The 23,417-nt window shown below is 35.8% G+C and overlaps 2 protein-coding genes across 2 annotated transcripts; both read left to right on the forward strand.

Moving 5' to 3' along the window:
* The first annotated feature begins 10,948 nt into the window (after positions 1–10,948).
* Positions 10,949–16,562, forward strand: LOC104105873 (3-dehydroquinate synthase, chloroplastic). Its single transcript, XM_009614286.4, has 8 exons — positions 10,949–11,442; positions 13,681–13,831; positions 13,921–14,088; positions 14,377–14,603; positions 15,110–15,233; positions 15,610–15,672; positions 15,830–15,973; positions 16,054–16,562. The coding sequence occupies exons 1-8, from the start codon at positions 11,093–11,095 to the stop codon at positions 16,183–16,185; spliced, it is 1,359 nt and encodes a 452-aa protein (XP_009612581.1). The 5' UTR covers positions 10,949–11,092; the 3' UTR covers positions 16,186–16,562.
* Positions 16,563–18,577: 2,015 nt separating this feature from the next.
* LOC104105872 (rac-like GTP-binding protein RHO1) lies at positions 18,578–21,959 on the forward strand. Its single transcript, XM_009614285.4, has 7 exons — positions 18,578–19,190; positions 19,858–19,945; positions 20,094–20,203; positions 20,287–20,350; positions 21,235–21,299; positions 21,399–21,464; positions 21,553–21,959. The coding sequence occupies exons 1-7, from the start codon at positions 19,092–19,094 to the stop codon at positions 21,652–21,654; spliced, it is 594 nt and encodes a 197-aa protein (XP_009612580.1). The 5' UTR covers positions 18,578–19,091; the 3' UTR covers positions 21,655–21,959.
* The last annotated feature ends 1,458 nt before the right edge of the window (positions 21,960–23,417 follow it).

Consider the following 23,417-nt stretch of genomic DNA (forward strand, 5'->3'; position numbering starts at 1 on the left):
GGTGAGTCTGGGGAGGGTAGTCTGTACGCAGACCTTACCCTATCTACTGCAGGTAGAGAGGTTGTTTCCAATAGACTCTCGACTCATGAAAGGTAAGAAGAAGAAGAAGAAGAAGAGGAGGATAGCAAGGAAGGAAGGAAGAAGGAAGAGAAAAGAAAAAGGGAGAGATAAAGGATAAGTAGTACCAAATAATAGCAACACGGAATACAATACCTGAGGCGAACAAAACCACATAACGTAATAAAAATCTAAGAATATGAAGGGACATGCGTGCTACTAAGACTATCGGTGAACAACTAAAAACTACCCACTAACCTTCTATGTTAATCCTCAACCTCCACACCCGCCTATCAAGAGTCATGTCCTTAGTGAGCTAAAGCAGCGCCATGTCCTGTCTAATTACTTCTCCACAATACTTCTTAAGCCTACCTCGACCTCTTCTCAAACTATTCATGGCCAATCTCTCGCACCTACTAACAGGAGCATTAATGCTTCTTCTCTTAACATGTCTGAATCATCTCAGTCTCGACTCCCGCATCTTTTTCTCCATAGAGGCTACTCCCACTCTGTACCGGATAACTTCATTCTTAATCTTATCTCTCCTAGTAAACTCACACATCCATCTCAACATCCTCATCTCTGCTACTTTCATCTTCTGCACGTGGGATTTCTTGACTGGCCAACACTCAGCCCCATACAGGATAGCCGATCGAACCACTACTCTATAAAACTTACCCTTAAGTCTTGGCGACACATTCTTATCACATAAAATACCGGAAGCGAGCCTCCACTTCATTCATCCCGCTCCGATGCGACGTGCGACATCTTCGTCAATTTTTCCATTACCTTGGATAATAGACCTGAGATACTTAAAACTCGCTCTCTTGGGGATAACTTGAGCATCAAGCTTTACCTCTACGTCTGCTTTATGGGTCTCGTCACTGAATTTGTACTCCAAGTAGTATTGGTTCTACTCAGTTTGAAACCTTTAGACTCCAAGGTCTGTCTCCGAACCTCCAACCTCGCGTTAACTCCTCTTCACGTCTCGTCAATCAACACTATATCATCGGCAAATAGCATGTACCAAGATACCTCCCCTTGGATGTGTCTCGAAAGTACATCCATCGCCAAGAAAAATAAAAACGGGCTAAGAGCCGATACCTGGTGCAACCCCATCACCACAGGAAAATGCTCCGAGTCACCACCCACAGTCCTCACCCGAGTCTTAGCATCATCATACATATCCTTAATCACCCTAATGTACGCTACTGGAACGCCGCTAACCTCCAAACACCTCCACAAGACCTCCATCGGGACTTTATAGTACACTTTCTCAAGGTCAATAAATACCATATGCAAGTCTTTCTTCCTCTCCATGTACTGCTCCACTAATCTCCTTACCATATGAATCGCTTCCGTAATCGAACGCCCCGACATAAATCCAAACTGATTCTCGAAAATAGACACGTACCTCCTCACCCTGGCCTCTACCACCCTCTCCCAAACCTTCATAGTGTGACTCAACAACTTGATACCCCTATAATTGTTGCAATTTTGGATATCACCCTTGTTCTTGTAAAGCGGAACAATCATAATCTACCTTCATTCTTCGGGCATCATTTTCGTCTTAAAAATAACATTAAACAGTCCAGTGAACCACTCCAAATCTACTCGCCCCGCGCTCTTCCAGAATTCCGTCGGGATTTCGTCTGGCCCCCTTCCACCTCCTCTGCCGTAATCCGCCTACAGTACCCAAAATCCCGCCGAATCTCAGAGTACTCCAACTCACCCAGTACAATGCGTCTATCCCCCTCCTCGTTCAACAGCTTATGGAAGTATGTCTGCCATCTTCTCCTAATAAGTACCTTGTCCATCAATTCCTTGCCATTCTCGTCCTTGATGCACTTGACTTGGTCTAAGTCGTGGGCTTTTCTCTCCCTCACCTTGGCTAATCGGTACAACTTCTTGTACCCGCCTTGCCCCCGAGCTCCTCATACAAATGAGCAAACGCCCGCGTTCTTAATCGACGTAACTGATAACTTTGCTTCTTTCTTTGCCTTTCTGTAACAGTCTCGATAAGTCCTTTTTTCCTCCTCGTTTGTACTCTCCAATAGCTTCAAATAAGCAGCTTTCTTAGTTTCCACTTTACCTTGTATCTCTCCATTCCACTACCAGCCCCCTTATGACCCCCTAGGAGAGCCCTTCGTGACCCCTAAGACCTCTCTAGCACCTACCCCAATGTAATTCGCAGTCATGAACAAGACGCGTCTCCCCTACTCATCCAGGCCCTCATAGCCAACAACTTCTTCCCTAACTCGTGAGCTTTGTCCTTGGTCAAGTTACCCCACTTGATCTTAGGTTGCCTGCACCCCGCCCTCTTCCTCCTACTCCTCTTGATCTCCAGGTCCATAACTAGGAGCCTATGTAGGGTCGTGAGGTGTTCACTTGGGATGACCTTGCAATCAGTGCACATACCTTTATCGCATTTCATGCAAAGAAGATAATCAATATGAGTCTTGCCCATTGAATAAGCAACTAAAAGTAAAAGGTAACAAATAGAAAAGAAAAAAAAAGGATATAATCAATGTCATATATCTATGCATAGAGAGTATAAAATTTATTCAAAAGTTAAAGCACAAAAGACAGATCATGTTGTCCCTTTTATTTTTTATATTTTTTTCTTTGTAATTAATATCTTAATTTGGTCTATTCTAAATTTTAAGTGGCAACTGGGTAAGTCATTGTTATATTTACTACTTTAGTAAATCAGTGTAATATTTAACCCAAAAAAAGAAGGAAAAAGAACTCTTCAATAAGGAAGCAATTTTTCTTCAAATAATAAAATATAAATTAAATAAACAAGACAAGTACCCATTAAGAATGAATAAAATTGTTCAATACAAAAATCCTTAAATATAAAAGAAAATATTTTTTCAAGAAGTATTACCTAATTTAAGAAGGAACAAAATTGTTCTACCAAGAAACGCAAAAATATGTAGGTATTCTTTAATTTTTTAGAGACATGATTATTTAGTTTTAAAACGGTAAATGAGAGGTTTAGAGATAGGTCACTGAATTCTGTCCTTTATAATCAGTAAACAAAAATTACTTGTGTATCGTAAAAACTGTGAACGGACTCATGAAAATTAGGTGCAAGATCAAATGAAAACAACTACCATACAGTTTTGTGCTTACGAATTAGGAAAATCATGCAATTGATAATATTGCTAAAACTTATGTTGCGGAAAGCAAATTCTTGTGGTGCTAAAATATTGAGTTTTCATCTGCAGTGTTACACTTTTTTATTTTATCTTGCATATTTTAAGGTGTGTTTAACTTTTTAATTATATATGACATGCTTTTATTTTCTTTTTTAAATGCAAACATAGTTACTCTACGAGGTGGGAAGAAAATCAAAAGTGTTAAACATGCGATCTAGAGTTTAGAGAGAACGCACGAGTCATGCTCACTAAAATAGAATCTAAGATTTTCTCTTTGTGTTTATTTATTTACTATGCTTTTATGTAATGTTTATTTATAATACCCGTCGATATAACTTGTCTCTTCATATTTCAGTTTCGATTAAGGTCAAATATAATTAATTCTTTAATCTTTCTGAATTTTATATTGTTTGTTTTACTTAAATTATAATGTTAATCTTTTTCTTCTTTTCCATCATATCTTTTAAGTAAAAATTAAACAGTATAAGCAAATTATATGGCATAATTATCCATACAACAACAACAACCAATTATAATCTTACTAGTGGGGTCTGAGGAGGGTAGTGTGTACACATTCCTTACCTCTACCCTGAGATAGAGACCCACCCTCCAAGAACTCCCCACCTTGCTCTTGAGGTGACTCGAACTCACAACCTCTTGGTTGGAAATGGAGAGGTTGTTTCCGATAGATCCTCGACTTCCTCACTCCAAGAACTCCCCACCTTACTCTTGAGGTGACTCGAACTCACAACCTCTTTGTTGGAAGTGGAAGGTGCTCACCACTAGAGCAACCACTCTTATCCATAATTGTCCATAACAAAGAAAATGAATCAATATGGATATATTTACAAAATAAGAGAAGAGGATAAGAAAGAACGGAAATAACCATCATAAAGTTTATTGATTATCTTTTGCAGGTAAATATATAATTTATGTTGAAAGAATATAAAATAGTTGAAATTCTTCCTAATACGTATGAAAAAAACAACCATGAAGTGAGAAAAAAAAACTTATTTTTTAAATATTATAGCTTATTCTTTGTGATCACTATAATAACTAAATTAATTTCTAATTATATTATTACTTTAGATATTTAGAAAAAAAATTAGCCACTAATGCGACCATTAGAATAGAATAGTAAAAGAAAAAGTTGCAAATTTATTTTACGAGGAGCATGATTTTTATCATATTCTATTTTTATTGTGGATAAAAATATATAAAGTCTTACCCTTTGATAAATGAAACTTCTTATTTCCTATAATTGCTGTAGAACTTTGATTGAATTACGTGCAACCAAATGTGTTCGCACAAGAATTTGACTTCTTACGCTAAAAAAATACTAATATTTATCCCTAATATTGAATTATTTGTCATAATATGATTTTCCACAAGGGTAGTGACAAAATAGGGAATGTATACATAGAACATCATTTTTAAATTAAAAAGTATTAAGAGGATATGATTCTAATCTTTTGTACCTCATAAAATAAATATAATATAATAAAAATAACATTAGCTAACCTTAAATTTTTATATGATTGACGGGAGATAACGTGTAACATATATTTGCCCAGAGTTCTAGAGATATATTGAATATCAATGAACTGTTTGGTAAATAATTAATGGTTTGGGAGGTAATTTCTGTCAAGTATTACCAATAATTCCAAAATCGACGAAAGCATAAACCGTAAAAGCTAGCTTGCCAAAATTATACTTATAGCCTCAAATGAAAAAGAATCAATTGACAAGAAATATAAAGTAAGAACACATCCAGTATTCAGTGCCTTCTAGCTTCCTGTTGGAAACGAAGAAGAACATCAAATAAAAGATGATTTGGTTCTTCCAGAATACTTGATTATCAACTCCAATGGTAATAATAATGCATTTAATAAGAATTTTTTTTTTATCATTAAATTAAAATATAATTTGTGCAAATTACATGATAGAAATTTGAAAGCTATCTTAGCTAGCATGAATGAATATGTTGATCAACTAAATAAAAGGTTAATTATAAAATTTGATGCTAAAAACAAAATATTTTTTAGTTTTTGACTCAACAGAAGATAATATCAATAATTACTATCAAAAAGAATACTTTAATACTTTAATACCAAATGGCCTTATACCATACATACATGTTGTCAAGTTTATTATTTCTTACGCATGTTAGTGTTATATATAATAGACTAAGTTAAAATCAATCTTCCATTATATGTAGATTAATTTTGAAGAAAAATATACTCGTCATGCTACTGAAAACTTAGATATGTCGAATAGCTTATGTAATAACACGCAAATGGTATACAGAAGTTTTGATAATAACGTCATACAAGCGAAAATTATGATACTGGTGAATGTGCTTCTAAGTATATATTAATCATTGTTCAACTTTCGTCTTCCGAAGCTAAAGAGTATCCTTTTAAATTTGTGTGAAAAATATTTTTTTGTATTTTATATTTTGCAGTTATAACAAATAAAGTACAAGGACAAACATCCTAAATATTGGACTATATTTACTGTAATATATTTTCTTGCATGAACAAGTAGACTATATTTACTGTAATATATTTTCTTGCATGAACAAGTATATATTACACTTTCAAGAGGGATATCAATATCAACAACAAGAGTTCTGGTTATGACAGAGCAACCGAAGCATTAAAAGGAAACATACACAAAAAACATCGTCTACAAAGAAGTGTTCGATAAGATACCATCACATTAAATATTTTTTTTTAAAAAGAATTTAAAAAATAAATAAAACTATCACATTAAATACTTTTAAATTATAATACATAATTGTCTACTTAACATGACTAAATTGATCATTTGTGTAAGTTCTGATGATGTCCTTTTATTTTGAATTTACGTATTATGCTAATGTAATAATATTTTTCGGCATTTAGATGAAATAAAATTTCTTTCATTAATTAAATTTTATTGTTCCTTCAAATAAAGAAATGTTCAAATCATCACGTGTCATTATTAACATGTAACGCATGTTCATAGATACTAGTTATATTAAAAGTACGAATACCTTTAGCGAAATATTATTTGCCTTTTTTTGTAACGACCCGGCCGGTCATTTTGAGAGTAATAGCCCCGATCCCCTATTAACTGCTTTCCCCAAATATTTTTCTGCTATTGTGACTTGTCGGGATGATTGGTTTTGAATTCCGGAGTATTTTGGGACACTTAGTCCCCAAATGAGAGCTTAAGCCTTAGGATTTAGACCGTAGTCGGAACTGTGTGAAGACGGATCCAGAATGGAATTCCATTAACTTCGTTAGCTCCGTTGAGTGATTTTGGGATTAGGAGCGCGTCCGGAATATGTTTTGGGGGTCTGTAGCAGATTTAGGCTTGAATTGGCGGAAGCTAGTTTTTCGGCGATTTCGGCCGATAGTGAAAATTTTGATATCGAGCTCGGAATGGAATTCTGAAAGTGGCTGTAGGTTCATAATGTTGATTATGACTTGTGCGCAAAATTCGAGGTCAATCAGACGTGATTTGATAGGTTTCGACATCGGTTTTAGAATTTTGAAGTTTCAAGTTCTTTAAGTTTGAATTGGAGGGTGATTCGTAATTTTAGCGTTGTTTGATGGGATTTGAGAGCTCGACTAAGTTCTTATGGTGTTTTAGGATTGGTTGGTATATTTGGTCGAGGTCCCGGGGGCCTCGGGTGTGTTTCGGATGCTTAACGGGTGAAAACTTGGACTTAGAGGAATTTCTAAACTTTGCTGGTTCTGGTATTTTCGCACTTGCGTAAAAGAGACCGCATGTGCGCGAGCTGCACATGCAGAGATGGAAGCGCAGATGCGATAAATCGAGAGTTGGCATGGGGTCGCAGGTGCGAGGAAGTTTTTGCATCTGCGATGCCCACAAATGCGCAAGATGCGCAGAAGCGGAAGAGACTCCGCAGGCGCGAGGGCGCAGATGCGGCCCTTTCGCCGCAGATGCGAAGGCAGAGGGGGTAAGTGAGTTGCGCAGATACGCACGATTTTCCGCATAAGTGCACCCACAGGTGTGAGCCCAGGTTTCGCAGGTGGAGAAATACCTGGGCAGTGATTAAAACCGAAGGGCTTCGCGATTTTTATCATTTTTGGCTTTGCAAACTCGGGTTGGGGCGGTTTTTTGAGAGCATTTTCGAGGCATTTCTCGAGGTTAGTTCCTTGTGCTTATTTTTGGTCAATAATCTTGCCTTGCTATATATTTTCTCACCTAGTTAATGTGTATTTAAGGTAAAAATTGGAAGTTGGAGACTAGGGATTTGGGAGTTTGAATTGTGGATTAGAGGACCATTTGGTGTCGGATTTTAGTAAATTTGATATGGTTAGACTCGTGAGTGAATGAACTTTCTAGTTTCGTGAATTTTGTAGGGTTTCGAGACATGGGCCCCGGGGGCCGGGTTTGAGCCAATTTCAGATTTTTGGCCTAATTTTTGTAGTTTTCTTGTGGGATACATTCCATTAGCGCGTATTGATGTTATTGTACTGTTTTGAATAGATTCGGGCCATTTGGAGTCGGATACTCGTGGCAAGAACGTGATATCAAGTTGATTTGAGCGGTTCGAGGTAAGCGGCTTGTCTAACCTTGTGTTGGGGACTTTCCCCTTAGGATATCTTGATATTATTTGGTGTGTGGGCGCCGTGTACGTGAGGTGACGAGTACGTATACGGGCTATTATTGCAAAAATCATGTTTAACCTTTTTAAATCATAAATTGCTTCTCTTATTAATTGTACTAATATGTTTAATTGTGTAGTTTAGACTAGAAAAGCATACTCACGTGTTTTAACTGCCTAATTGACATTCTGTGCGTCATGTTCAATTAAGTCCTTATTCGCCTTACCTGTGTCCAGTATAAACTCTATAACTCGATGTCATGCATGTCATTTCATCTTGCGTTGCATATTTAAATTGGGACAACGGACATATTTCGGGAGATCCCTCTGTACTGCATATTTACTTTGGGACTACGGACGTATTCCGGGAGATTCCCCTGTACTGCATATTTACTTTGGGACTGCGGACGTATTCCGGGAGATCCCCTTGTACTGCATATTTACTTTGGAACTACGGACGTATTTTGGGAGATCCCCCACCACTGCATATTTATTTTGGGACTACGGACGTATTTCGGGAGATCCCCCTGTACTGCATATTCATTTGAAACTACGGGACGGTATCCCGAGAGATTTTCCACTGTGTTTACCTTGTTTTGAGCCGAGGGCTCCCTTAACTGTTAAATTTTCGAAAATTTCTTTAACTGTGTTACCGTAAATTCTACCTATATCTTTTACTGCTTAATTTATTATATTTACTCTGGTAGGGCCTTGACCTGAACTCGTCACTACTCGACCGAGGTTAGGCTTGGCAGTTACTGGGTACCATTGTGGTGTACTCATACCCTTCCCTGCACATGTTTTCGTGTGCAGATCCAGGTGCGAGCTATCAGCCTCGGGGTTAGCGCGTGCTGTTGATTCTAGGAGACTTCAAGGTATTTCTGCTTGCGTCCGCAGATCTACGGAGTCCCCTTCTACTCTCTCGTCTAGAGATTTTTCTTTATTATCCTCAGACTTTTGTATAGAGCTACATAGATTATAGCAGCTTGTGACTTAGCGATATTCCGGGTCTTGAAAAATTATTTTGTGTATGCCGAGTGGTACTACTCTTGGCTATTTAAAATATACTGTTTATCTCAAAAATATTGTGTTTCCTTTATATTTTTCGCAATAGTAGGCTTACTTAGTCGTAAAGACTAGGTGCCACCACGACACCTTACGGAGGGTTAATTTGGGGTCGTGACATTTTTATCCTTTAAAAATAGAGTTTGCACTGGATAAAATAATTATTTTATTATTTTTCTAATATTTGTGAATAGTCATTTAATTATTTTCCTAATATTCACTATTTCAAAATCAATTATATAAATTCTTTCCTTTTTTGGATTGTGTAAAATAGTTATAACTCTTTCCTACTATGGTAACTACAAGAAACCTAAGCACAATTAAAACTAAACATGCTTATTAAAAAGCTTTATATGTTGCTGCGTTTGGGACATGAATAGGAGCCTTAAGACAACTTATCAAGACTATTGATGTGCAGATCGTGGGTGGTTAACGTGAGTTTGTATATTTTTCATGCCTTTGTTTTCTAGAATTTTTGGTGCTCCTTTTGCCTTTTTAACCTCTTGAAATAAAGAGAGAATTTTTGAATTTCATGAGCTCCCTTATTACAAATACCTTGATATTTGATCTCTGCTTTGTTTCTTCGTTGTTTAGTGCCTTCTTCTCATCTTCTCTCTCTATATATATACCTTACAAGTGGATCCATGCATCCAAGAATTGATTTTGAACTTGATTGTGATAATTAGAAGCAAAAATTCAATAAAGATAAAGATCCATCTCCACCTCCACTTAGAAGAAGAAAGAAGAATAAAGCTTAAAGGAATCCACTGAAGAAGAAAGAAAGAAAATATTTTTACCCTTCTAGAAATAGAGTTCAACTAGACAAATAATAATTTAATTATTTTAAAATAGTTATTTAATTATTTTCGTAATATCTAAGATTTTGAAAACAACTAAATTTGTGTATTAAATACATGTTTATTTAAAAGAAAATAATATAACCGATTTATAAAAGAAAAATAATATCAATTCGAGCACTTCCAAATATTTTTAGGTTTAGGTCTCTTTATATAAATAGGGAAAAAGATTGAAACTAATATTTAAGTTGACCCGTTAAATTTAATTTGTAAAAGAAAAATAATACTAACAATTTTGAGCACTTTTATCTTTGAGATCTTTTTCAATCTATTGGTTATAGGAGGTTACTTAGTGAGATTCCCCCTCCCCAATAAGAGCCACCTTTATAGTTAATAAATTAGGGTTGTCACCTTGTACACGCAGAATTAATTTTTATGGGGTAGAGTTTCTTTCTTTGTATTGAATTAGTTAAATAGATCAACAATTATCATTCTCAAATTTACAGTTTTCTCCTTAGCTTTTATTTTATAACAGAAATACAAATATTTAATATATTATGCACATAAGTTTTTAAAATTTTATACTCATGATACACGCGTAACACTAAGACTGGTTGATATAAGTATAAGTGTTCATTTAATGGTTAAATATATATTTCCGTATAAATTTCAGTATACAACTTTTAAAGGAGTGTTTTTTTTTATTTTTTATGAATATATAATATATAACCATCCTAGTTTCCAAATTAATAAATTAAGAATTATTTTTTTTACAGAAATTAATAGATTAGCGTGTAGATCATTAAAAAATATATGATAGGATGCATATCACAAAAGATAACATATATTAATGGTACAAAATGCAAAGAACTCAAATACTTATGTAGAAAACTAAGTACTTTAATTCTTGTACTCGATATTTATGTTGGTGAGAAATACAAATGCATTTCCGAACGAAAGGCTATTTTTTCAAGGTGGAACAAGACATATTTTAACACAAAGCAAGTGTTGGGAGAAGTGTTTGTAAGCGAGAATGCGTGCAAGTAGGTTTATTATAAGAAGAATTTAAGTTATTTCTAAATGTAAATTAAATAATTTTTATACTATTAATTTTATTTAACCGATAAGAGGAAATTATTACTTTATTTTTCAAAAATAATTTTCTATTACTCATACAATAAATCAACTTATTATTAATGTGAAAACTCTGTATCACAGTAGTAGGGCCTCAAAAAACTTGTACCAGAAAAAGCATTTTCCAAATTTCCACCTACCACGCCCTCCATCGCTATTCCCACCTAAACAACAATCTTTTAATCTAATACACTATGAAATCTAAAGTCCCTTAACCACCAAACCATCCACAAATCGTCGACGCCACAACTTATATGCTTTCCCTCCGCCACACCAAACCTCAAATGGCGTCGTCTTTCTGCCCAAAACAGGCTTTATCTTTCACCAGCTCTGCCCACCAACTCCACCAATCCAGAGCAATTCCACGTGACATCCACGTGCGTTTCCCTGCTTCCGGCTCTTTACCTTCTTCTTCCAGGTGTGGGGTGAAGTCGAGTGCCGCACGATTGAAAGTGCTGGCAACTTCTGCGACGAAAGTGATGGATCAGTCGCCGAGTAAAGCGAGTTCTCAGGCTCCTACAGTTGTTGAAGTGGATCTGGGTAATCGGAGCTACCCGATTTATATTGGGTCTGGACTTCTTGATCAACCTGACCTCCTTCAAAGGTACTTTGCTTGTGCTATCTGCTGCTTATTGTTTAGCTTTTACTCGTTATGCATTCGAATTTTTAATGATATCTATTCGGCGACCGGAGTTATACCGCTTAGTAAACTTAAATTGAGTATTTAAGAAGGATGAAACTAGACAGAGGCCTCAAGCTTAACATTTGAGTTAAAAACTCTTCTTTAGTACAAACGGTAAGAAAAGTTTTGCATTCTTTAGTATCAATTTAATTGATAGAGAGACGATAGCTACTAATTAAATATGTGGATGATGTTAAGTGAAATTATAAATATAATTCTTTAGCTGAAAAGCCCGTGAGAAGGAAGGAGAATTCTTAAACATCTTATGAAGAAAAATGTAGCTGCTGAATCAGGATAGAGTATGAGATAAGAATATTTGATTGTTTCTGAATTTGGTTGTTTCTAAAGGCATAATGACAGGTTTTTATGACGTTCTCAATTGAGTTTCTGAATTGAGTTTTTATCATTCCCATGATGTCCTAGGTGGTATAGAGGGTATAATCATATGTCTGGCTCAATTCTATTGTTCGGTAATATGCAAAATGTCTTATGCTTTTAGGAATTAACTCTTCATTGCCAATGTCTTTCAGTTTTCATAGTCTGTAAAGAGGGAAGTTCCCTTTTGGTGGTTGTGGATGAGTGTGCCGAACTTTTTTTTTTTTTTGATAAGTGAAATACCCTTTGACTAATTGACCAAGATGGTTGCACAGGAAATAAAAGAAAAAAACAAGTACAAAGTGGAAATGTAGGCTAATCGTGATCTCCTATCAAGCCTATACAACCATTTATACAAAATGACATTCTTTCTTCACACCAAAGTATACATTATACAAGAAGATGTTATTTAAGCTTCTCCCGTTGCCTCAAAACACCCTTCCGTTTTCTTTCATTTCATTTAGTCCAAAAAGGCATAGTGGACTAGTTTTCCAAGATTCTTTCCCCAAACACCCTTAGCCTTCAACTTGCCATAGCTTCTAACACTGCCTATCTGTGCACTCACTCGATGTCGAACAAAGAGAACACTACCCCCCAAAACTGTAAGGACACATTACAGTGTGACAGCAACTGATCACCATCCTCCGCGTATTCCTTGCACCTGCAACACCAACTTACATTTAAGCAGGAGAGAGAAATGCGTACTTGCTGTGCGTCCAGTGCCTACTAAAAGTTCTTCATTTCTGCTCCTATAGTTTGGATTCAACTGGAACTTTAGCGACTTCTTAATTGAGTAAGCAAACTAGATGTATTTTCACAATTTAATGGCAGTGTTATCAAAACTCATGAATATTGGATTTCTGTGCTATTATGTAACAAAAAGTGAGTAGAGATTGGTAAAGTGTACATGCGAACGCAAGTTACAAATGATGGGTTAGCTTCACTTATCAATAGTCTTCCTTGTATGTAAAAGCAGATACAATGTGCTCAAAAAGTATTTATTTATGATGCATGTAATAATAGTTGGTGAAGGTGCATGTAAATGCACATTAACCATTTCTCAACAAACCTTTTCTATTTGAACTAAAGATTTTCACGAAAACATTGTCCACTACAAGCTATTACGGATCAAAAGTGAGTCACAATTAGTTAATCTCCCAGTTTGCAACATGAGATGTGTTCAGATCAACTTATTGAATCCAAACAGCAAAACCTAGGATGATGTTACAGACTTACAGCAATAGATTTTGTTTCCTGTAGTAAGTTACTAAGCATAAATGAACACAGAAAATAACAAAATGGAAAGGCATTGAGGTGAACGAATGTTACTGCTGCTAGTCACTGTGAGCCCGACTTTCCTTTAAAAGAGGCCCAAACTGATTTCGAGAACCAAGTGAGATTGGATTATGCTATTCGGGGTTGCTCAGCACCAATATAAGATATTTCTCAGTCTCAAGGTTGTGGTTTCATTTGCTGATTTGTGGTTATTGAGTTGCTGGACTAGTAAATTTATGAGGTTTCAGAAAGAAATATGATAACCTTAGAATTTTGGTTTGATTCATCTATTGGTTGGTTGCTTTTACTTGTTCAAAGAAAATTAAGAAATCAATTTGAGTGATCATTCTAATTTTTTTTGCCTGACTTGGAATTGTTTCCAGTTCTGTTTTGGAAACATTTTTATTGTGTGTGTGTGTGTGTGTGTGTGTGTGTGTTTGTCTGTCTTTATATTCATTTGTGGCTTCTTGTGAATTCCCGTGTTTAATTTCTTCCCTGTCTTATTTGCAGACATATTCATGGGAAAAGAGTCCTTGTAGTGACTAACACTACAGTTGCCCCTCTATATCTTGAAAAAACTATAAGTGCTTTGACAGCCGGAAATCCTAATGTTACTGTAGAAAGTGTCATTTTGCCAGATGGTGAGCAATTTAAAAACATGGTAAGCAGCAATAGGTCCCAAGAATATGAGTATCAAGAGAAACATTTTATCTTTAAGGTTTATGTGACGTTGTCAATATGCTATTTCAGGATACTCTTATGAAAGTCTTTGATAAAGCCATCGAATCAAGGCTGGACCGTCGTTGTACATTCGTCGCCCTCGGCGGTGGAGTCATAGGTGACATGTGTGGATATGCTGCCGCTTCCTACCTCCGTGGAGTTAATTTTATTCAGATTCCTACGACTGTTATGGCACAGGTTCTTTGAGTTTCTTTCTTTTTTTATAATCAATTTACACGTGACTTGAAATGTGCACTATCATATCTAGTTTGGTATGGGTATGGATTCTTCACTTAGTGATGCTAACTTATGTATCCTGTTCTCTGGCCATAGTTCTCCGAGTTTTTCTCTTTTAAATAATCAATTCCATGCGGCATGATTTGTGCATTAATTACACATTATCTTTTCTAGTTCGATATGACTATGTATTCTGCTCTTTAGTGATGCTTAATTTTGTATCCTGTTCTTTTGGTCCACTGTCTTTAGGTAGATTCTTCAGTTGGAGGCAAAACTGGAATAAACCATCCGCTTGGTAAAAATATGATTGGCGCATTCTACCAACCACAGTGTGTGCTTGTAGACACGGACACCCTGGATACTTTACCAGAAAGAGAATTAGCATCCGGCCTTGCAGAGGTGATAAAATATGGACTCATTAGAGACGCTGAGTTCTTTGAGTGGCAAGAGCAGAATATGCCATTATTATTAGCAAGGTAAAAGAATAGTAACATTTGTATGGTATTGAGTAGTTGAATTGCCAACTTTTAGTCTGTCCAGCTTTTATCTCTAGAAAGGACTTACATAGGCACAAAATTTAATTTTTCTACCATCTTATTTGGCCCATTAAGAATGTAAGAGTACCCTGATGAGAAATTGGGGAATCTAAGAGGAGTTGAGCGTCCCACCCATTTGTTGGGAACATATTAAAGTCATTGAGCTTTATATTGGGCTTCAATTGGAAGTTAGTCTTCTTTTTGTAGTTAGCATTCACTGCATAAATATAAAATGGCATTATTCTCCCATATCATAACCTTTTCTCGATAAATTGAAATTATTCTAAAGGCCAAGCTGGGTTCAAAAGTATATAAGCTAAGATTTGTATCATTCAAGCTGAGTCGTCCATATCATGACCTTAAGCTTTCATACTTGCTAAGACTAATGTAAGCTGGCTATCTGATGCTATTTCACACGTTACTGAAAATGGTTATCCTTTTTCCAGGGACCCTACTGCATTTACCTATGCTATCAAGCGTTCCTGTGAAAACAAAGCAGAGGTTGTTTCTTTAGATGAGAAGGAAAGCGGATTGAGGGCAACTTTGAACTTGGGTCATACCTTTGGTCATGTAAGTGCTTGATAGTTGTTGCAATCCTTTTGCTGCTATTTTACGTGAGCTTGACGACCATCTCTTGGTGTCTCATCATTTAATAGTTTGTTTGCCTCTTAAGACTGTCATAGTTAAGAGAAACTAGATTTTTGTCATTACAACTTTATGCTAGTTTGTAAGTTTCAATCTTGTTTATTTGTTTCATCTTAAAATGCTCAAGGGACTTTGATGCTTCTGGAAGTCTCTACTTCCTTGTCCGGAAAAGAATGCTTTTTTTGATGCGCAAACGAGTGAATATTCGTATCTTAAGGAAAATATCAAATGTTACGTAGTCTTTTCATAAAGTCATGTTCTGAGTTAATTGTCCTCTCACTGGAAGAGCTATTATTTGCAGGCAGTTGAGACTGGTTTTGGCTATGGGCAGTGGCTTCACGGAGAAGCAGTTGCTGCTGGCACGGTATAGGTTTCATACTTTTGTCACCTCATATGCAAGTGGCCCCTTCCCCTACTGGACAGCCCCTTAGAGAAACGTGAAAGAAGGAGAAAACATAAGAAAATAAAGAGAGGGATCATTTTATATATGTGATGCATAAACTAGGTGCTATTTTTTTCAGGTCATGGCTGTTGACATGTCACGCCGCCTTGGTTGGATTGATGATTCACTGGTACAACGGGTGCAGAATATCTTACAACAGGCAAAGCTGCCAACTTCACCTCCAGAAACTATGACTGTAGAGATGTTCAAGTCTATCATGGCTGTAAGAGTCAATAGTTTGTTGAGCTCCTAATAGCTAGAAGTCATTGCTTCAACCATTGATTCTGTTGTTTTTGGTGTCAGGTTGATAAAAAAGTGGCAGATGGGAAGCTAAGACTCATCCTTCTAAAAGGTCCGCTAGGTAACTGTGTCTTTACCGGTGATTATGACCAGAAGGCCCTCGATGAAACACTGCGTGCATTTTCCAAATCTTAAACAGTCGCGGATGTAACATACAAGTAAATGCTCGGTTAAAAAACGAAGCCCTAGTGATCTGCTACAAACAACCCTTAGTCCTTTCTGTGAAAAGGTTGCTCAAGGTTGTAGGCTGCTCTGGTTTCACTTGGAGGTATGGGCATGCCCTCCGTGAAATACTAGATGCCTTTTTGCTAGTTTTTACCCTTGGTTAGTGTAATATTTTGTCCGGCTTTCAAATCTTTGTATACAGCATTTGTGTGTGTATTTCTATGCCGTCAATTGTTCATTATACTTGTAGGGCCTTATCTTGTTGGATATTGGCTTAATAGTGGAGCCCCATTAACTGTTGTATCTGCTAATAATATTCATAATGGATGAGTTGTCTCTTCAATTAATATACTTTCTGAATCAAATGATGCTCTTCTTTAGCTGTTTATTCCAGAAATGATGATAAAACTAGTCCCATGTACTTATATTTTTGGTCAAACATGTAAACTTATTGCTCCTACAGCTAACACAGCCAATTATGGAGGGGGTCAGCTCGAGACGTGGGAATAAAATCGCTTGTGCATGAGTTTGCAAATTTGGCCACTTCAATTAGGCAACTGACTTTGAATTTAATGACTGATTCTTTTATCAATTATAATACCTCTATGTTGGGAAGTCTTGCAAGCCAAGATCCACCTGCTAAATACCCCCTCTAAAACAGCTGGATTTTGGCCATTAAATTAAGCAAACAAATCGGTGGGAACATGGTTGTAGTAGTTGCACCAAATTTTCATTCTAAAATGTTTGTACCTAACAAAAGTTAATAAATTTGTGGATACCTACTTGTAGCGTCAATTTTTAATATTGTTGCAGTGGTCACAATCGTCATAAAAGCGCTTTGTCATTTTATCACCCACGTCACCACATCTCTTATCAGATCATTTGTACACATCAATATATGGTCATTTGTTTCTGTTAGTCATCAATATATGCCATTAATAAGCATGTCCTGATAATTAAAAAATGTTTAGATATAGAGTTGTTGCTTAATGCACTGCTTTCTGAAATTCCACCTAATATATGGAGTAAATGATAATTTTACAATAAGATGCTGTATACTAAATTTTAGATAATATTTTGTTACTTTCATATCAAATCCTTTTTAATGGAAGAATGGCCAGGGAGGAAGAGAAGAGAAAAAAGGATAGGTGCATATCTTTCTCCGAAATTCCAAGCCACTGAACTCCAGTTTTTGCCAGTAACTATAATTAGGTAGTGTGAATCAATTTCATAATGTTGCAATAATTATTTGGAATTTTAGGTACTTTCTTACTCCTATCATTGGCGTAGTTTGGAGGCCAAGTATATATTTCCAACTAAGATTTGTTTCATCATACAATAAATTTTATATAGTCCATATTAGCTATTAATGCTGGGTAACATAATTCCCAACTTACTACTAGGATACAAGGCTGGTAACTAGTCGATAGTAATTACTTATATCACTGTTCACTGTGAATTTTAATTTTGTTAAAAATATGTACAATATAGGGCGAGAACTGTTTTTTTTCTCATTTCAGGAATTCATGTTGGTAACTAATAAGAATATAGATCTTTTCCTACGTGGCCCACCTCGCTATGTAAGAATTAAGAAACAAAAACTTTAGACATATTTTTCAAGTGGGAGACACTTTACCCAATTTTGAAAATTGAAAGAGGCAAACGTTTAAAAAAAAGAAAAAGAGGAAGCAAACGTGAACATGGCCCAGCAGGATTTGACTAAAAGAATATTTAGCAACACAAAGAATATTTTTTTTTGCTTTTATTCTAATTGGAAAAAGATAATCATAGTACTCTTAAATGGTACTATTACTTTTATCCGATTGAGATACGACAGTATGATAATAAAATTCAATACACTTTGTAAATATACGACATAAAAGATTTGTCTTAAATCCAAAATTTATTGTGATAGTAATGGAGCCAAATTTGTCCCTAAGTATTATCTAAAGTTGTTTAACTCAATTTCAATGTGAATAAAAATTACGTTCAATGGTCGAGATACGTATTGAGATCACTCGAATTTTATTAACTCTATCGATTTTTTTATCCTATTACTATTGAATCTGAGAGCCTTGGTGTAATTGATATAGTTGTTGTCATGTGACCAGGAGGTGGGTTCGAGCAGTAGAAACAACCTCTTACATAAATGCATGGTAAGACTATGCACCGGGCTGACCTTTATTACTATTATGGAGTTCTAAAAAACTTATTTACATCAATTTAATTGAAATACATGCTATAATGCTTTTTACATATATTATTATCACTTCAGTACAGTTATATGGAGTATACGTTTTGATCTTACTTTGTCATTTAATTATAGTAAATAAATTAATATACTTTTAGATTAAACAACGGTGTATTTTGTTTCGCACAAATAGCCAAAATGATATTGAATGAAAACTTCAACGGCATTATTTCCCGGCTAAAAGAAAGGCTACTTATAACACCGATAACAAAGAAAACACCCATTTCTCTCTCTCTACCTCTAATTTTCTCTGTCTAGATCTGGGATCCCCAAATTTCGACTTCTCCCCATTCTCTCTTTTACCATTTCTCCCCTTTTCCCATTTTCATTTCACCACCCTACTCCCTTTCCCCTTTCCCCTCTTCTACATTTCTCTCTGAATTTCCCTTTCGTAGAATTAGGGTTAGGGTTTCGCCAACAGAAAAAAAAGAAACAGCATTTGATATGTCTCAGTTTTATCTGCTGGGTTTTCATGCCATTCTACATGTACAACGCCACTGAAAGGAATTTGAGAGGTTAAAAAGAAAAACAAGTAGCTCTCCCCACATACCACATTTCAATCTTTTTTTTTGTTTATAATTTTTTTCTGGGAATCAGGTCTTCTCAAGAAGATCTGAGAAGAAAAATGAGTGCTTCGAGGTTTATAAAATGTGTGACGGTGGGTGATGGTGCCGTTGGAAAAACGTGTCTCTTGATTTCTTACACCAGCAACACCTTTCCTACGGTTTGTACTTTTTTCCATTTTGCATCTTTTCCCTTAGTGTGGCTCTTGTTTTACCAATAGATTGATAAAAAAGTAGTAGCATTTCTATTTATACGGTATTCATTGTAAAATTATTGGGACTTCTAGTTTTTTCCTCTTATTGTGTAATGAAAATGAAATGGGGTGTGGTTTCTTTATTTTGTTATTTAAATTCTATATGGTGTATAAAAATGGTATCTTGTTTGTTCTCTTGGAGAATTTCTGGGTTCACAAATTTGTTTTCTTGAAGCCACCTTTTAATGCATACTGATTAATGCCTTGTTACAAATTATAGTTGCGTAATAAAATCTGCATCTTCTTTGTTCTCTTGGAGAAAGTTTTTTGGTTAACACAATTTATTTTCTTTAAGCCACATTTATAATTATATAGTTATTGCATGCACCCTTTTTCAATCTGGCAGTGATAATTAGCAGTAAATGTGAGATAACCGAGGAATGTAATGCTCTTTAATGTTAACTTGATGATTTTTTGGATCACTTCAATTAATCTTCACTCTCTGCTGCATTTACGTCATTGTTGTCTTTGGAGAAAGTTGTGGTATTATCATATCATCAGGATTTCATATGTTTTCTGTATTCTGAGACTGATATCAATCGTTTTCCCATTGGTTATTTGAAATATTTGACAGGATTATGTGCCTACTGTGTTCGATAATTTCAGTGCAAATGTGGTCGTCAATGGGAGTACTGTCAACCTAGGGTTGTGGGATACAGCTGGTAACTATTTTAGACACTATTTACTATGCATTTGCTGTTGAGCTTCTGATTACTATGACATATTAATGTGTTTCGATGCATATATCTCTACCATGAAAAGTTTGCTGTCCACATTTATTGAGCCTGATGAATTTTATACGGATTGCAGGACAGGAGGATTACAATAGGTTAAGACCTCTGAGTTACCGTGGAGCTGATGTTTTCATCTTGGCATTCTCTCTCATTAGTAAAGCCAGCTATGAAAATGTTTCCAAGAAGGTACGCTTCTACTTCTGTTTCGTTTGCTTTACTGAGTCTTATGATTATCCAATATTAAGTTTGTTTTGTTTATATGTTTCCAGTGGATTCCTGAGTTGAAGCATTATGCTCCCGGTGTTCCAATAGTGCTTGTTGGAACAAAACTTGGTGAGAATTCCATTAAACATGATCTGATCTTGTTTTGTTTCATATATCTAGGCATGGTGGTGATCAAGTTATCTCTTCAATCTTTTCTATTTGTTATTTAATTCTGGGTGGTAAAAAGAACTGAATCAGAGGGAAAATACTGTGGCAATAGAAGAATGTTGCTGCAACCTATGACCTAACTTGCTTGATTAAGTGAACTTTGATTGCTTGTAGTCGTCTAAGTTGCTCCGACACGGCAGTTTAGGTGCCGCATCCGTGTCGACATGACACTAGTATAGGTGTGGGTATGGGATCCGTACCGGCGGGTCTAGTCAAACAATTTGGGTACTTTGACCACAACAGACGGAAAAATTGGAGACGAGATAAAATTTGATTCCTGAAATCGTAACCAAAACTGGGGTAAATTTGAAGAAAATAGCATAACTTATGCACTTTATCTAGGAAATCAATACTTTACTTATCTACAACTTGAGAATAAAAAAGAAATCCATACTTTACAAGCTATACGCAAGTATTCCACAAAATTTCTCATAATTTAGAGATATTTTTATTTTTTTATTTTTTTGAAGTATTTTTAGCCGGATCCCAACACCCCTATCCGTACTAGGATCCGTATCCCCGAACCTTAGAATTTACATTTCGGATGATCTGACCTTTAGATCCGCACCCATATCGGACACCCGCACCTGTGTCCGAGCAACTTAGGTAGTCATAAATGAACCTAAATACAATGGAATGGATCTAGATGATTCATATAGCAGAGAATGACATTCTATCCTGTTGAGCTGGTGAATGGGTGGTGGGTAGTAGATGGGGTTATCTTGCTGCTATTGCTCATATATTCTGATGTTGTGTTATCTACTTTCCACCTGTTTTGGACACAGATCTTCGGGATGATAAGCAGTTCTTCATAGACCATCCTGGTGCTGTGCCAATTACTACTGCTCAGGTAAGGATCACTAGCACTCTTCCTCTGTTTGATGCCTGCTGGAAATTATACCTTGCTCTTTTTTTGCCATTATTTTGACTTCCCTATTTCAATTTTTAGGGTGAGGAGCTGAGGAAAACGATTGGTGCACCTGCTTACATTGAATGTAGTTCAAAAACACAACAGGTATGTTTTCTGTGGAGCATCTTATTCTTTGCACTGTAAGTTCTTTTGAGATGCTTCTTGTTAAGTGTATGGTTGAAATGTCCTGCAGAATGTGAAAGCAGTCTTTGATGCTGCTATTAAGGTCGTGCTCCAGCCACCCAAGCAGAAAAAAAAGAAGGGGAAGGCCCAAAAGGCATGTTCGATTTTGTGATCAACAGTAGGTCCAACAATATTACTGGTCACAGTTCTCCTTGTAATCTCTCCCTCATATTCCTTTGTTTTTCCTTTGTCTCGGAGAAAGTAGGAGGTCCATGTATGTCTCTTTAAAATTACTTGTGATCTCTTGAATTGTCAGGTGGCTCGGTTTTTTATACTGCTGTCATCTCTAGTTGTTGAGTCACAGCACCTTGTTGTAGGCCACTGTATTGTGCCCTCTCTGTTTTCATTTGCTTTATGTATTAATGACTGAAAGATCCAGTTAGAAAAAAAGAAATTTTCCCGGCAGTTTTGACTTCATATTTCTTTGTATTTGCCTTTTAAAACTTTTGAACATCTGAAACCTTCTTCATAGATATTGCATTATTTAACCTGATACTCTCTCAAGCATCAATCTTTCGCCCTTGCTTCTGCGATTTTCTTTTCAGTTGCTTCTTTAAGTTCTTATTGTATCTGGTAGCGAAAAAGAAATAAAAGTTGGTTAAAATAAATGTTTGAATGTTTTTCTGAAGTTAAATGTTACGACTCTATTTTCTTGGCCTGATAATGAAGCTACTCTTCTGCCTTTCATTTGAATTTCTAATTGCTCTTCTCGGCTTTCTTCTTATTTTGAAAAAAAGAAGGAAAAGGAATAAAGTTTGTGAAGTTGAAAAAGCTAAAAAAGATAAGATACCAGAATTCATTCGAGGTGATCCACTACTAGGTCCTCTTTCTATAATGGTGGTGGACAACAAATAAATTGCATACTAGTAGTTGACTTGACCCAAGTCTATGATAATTTCATTTCTTAATCTAAATTAAATGGGGGAATGTCGGCTCTACAAACATGGGATGAAGTGGCAACTTGATTGCCAGATATCAAATTGCAATTTGATTAGATTCTCCTTTGTCATGTCTTAGCTGGCAAGGTACAATTCCTATTTTAATTACGAACAATGTGTCCATCCTATGACTTTGTAATATTTACAACGAAATACTAGATTCTTGCTACTATTGATAGAGTATAAGTTCCACGCCGTTGGCAATATGAGAATATTTTTAACAATCACTTATAATGTAATTACAAATAATTTCTATAGCAAGTATTGGTAACCCAGTAAAGGTAGGATTAGAGTGCTATCACAAGTTAAATTACACTAGTCAATGTATAAAATGTGGATCCTTATCTGGTGACAGCAAATTGCAGTTCAATATTTGGATGTTGTAATCCTGTAATAGTGCCAAAATAAGTTGTGCGTTACATCAAGGGCCCGTTGGAGCTCATTTTTGGTCAAAGATAATGCTAAATTTGATTGATCTCTGTCACTTCTATGGTTTCTTTTTATCAAAATCGAAAGGCAATGATACAGAAAGGTGGGAAAATGTGTATATTCACTCAAATGGAGTGAAATTTTTCTAGCCGCACAATATTTGAATAATGTATAACTGTCCATTAACCAAATTTATGCCTCCCCCACCCACTCCCTCTCTAAAAGAATATCAATTAAAATCTCTTATATGGAGTAAATCTGTTTAAGTGAAATAGTTAAGATTCGAATTGGAGTACGCTGTAATAGATTGTAACTCTATCCTTCCTCACTTAGGTTTAGCGTTATCATACCATCAAAAATTCTTTCTTTGAAAACAAGCTGGATGCAGCATATTGCTAATGTATAAAATATACTTCACGGTTCAATTTGGTTCGAATTTTCACTTCAAATTTTCGATTGAGTGCAATTCTAAGTTTAATAGGAGCCAGTATAGCAGTTTCTTGAGAAG

Source organism: Nicotiana tomentosiformis, chromosome 2, assembly GCF_000390325.3.
Source record: "Nicotiana tomentosiformis chromosome 2, ASM39032v3, whole genome shotgun sequence".
In the NCBI taxonomy this organism is placed as follows: Eukaryota; Viridiplantae; Streptophyta; class Magnoliopsida; order Solanales; family Solanaceae; genus Nicotiana; species Nicotiana tomentosiformis.

Excerpts from the sequence above, each read along its gene's own strand:
- LOC104105873 (XM_009614286.4), top strand. The coding sequence starts at position 11,093 with ATGCTTTCCCTCCGCCACACCAAACCTCAAATGGCGTCGTCTTTCTGC. Across the intron at positions 11,443-13,680 it reads CAACCTGACCTCCTTCAAAG|ACATATTCATGGGAAAAGAG; the intron begins GTACTTTGCTTG and ends TCTTATTTGCAG. Across the intron at positions 15,673-15,829 it reads AAGCAGTTGCTGCTGGCACG|GTCATGGCTGTTGACATGTC; the intron begins GTATAGGTTTCA and ends TATTTTTTTCAG.
- LOC104105872 (XM_009614285.4), top strand. The coding sequence starts at position 19,092 with ATGAGTGCTTCGAGGTTTATAAAATGTGTGACGGTGGGTGATGGTGCC. Across the intron at positions 21,300-21,398 it reads TGCCAATTACTACTGCTCAG|GGTGAGGAGCTGAGGAAAAC; the intron begins GTAAGGATCACT and ends TTCAATTTTTAG. Across the intron at positions 21,465-21,552 it reads GTAGTTCAAAAACACAACAG|AATGTGAAAGCAGTCTTTGA; the intron begins GTATGTTTTCTG and ends AATGTCCTGCAG.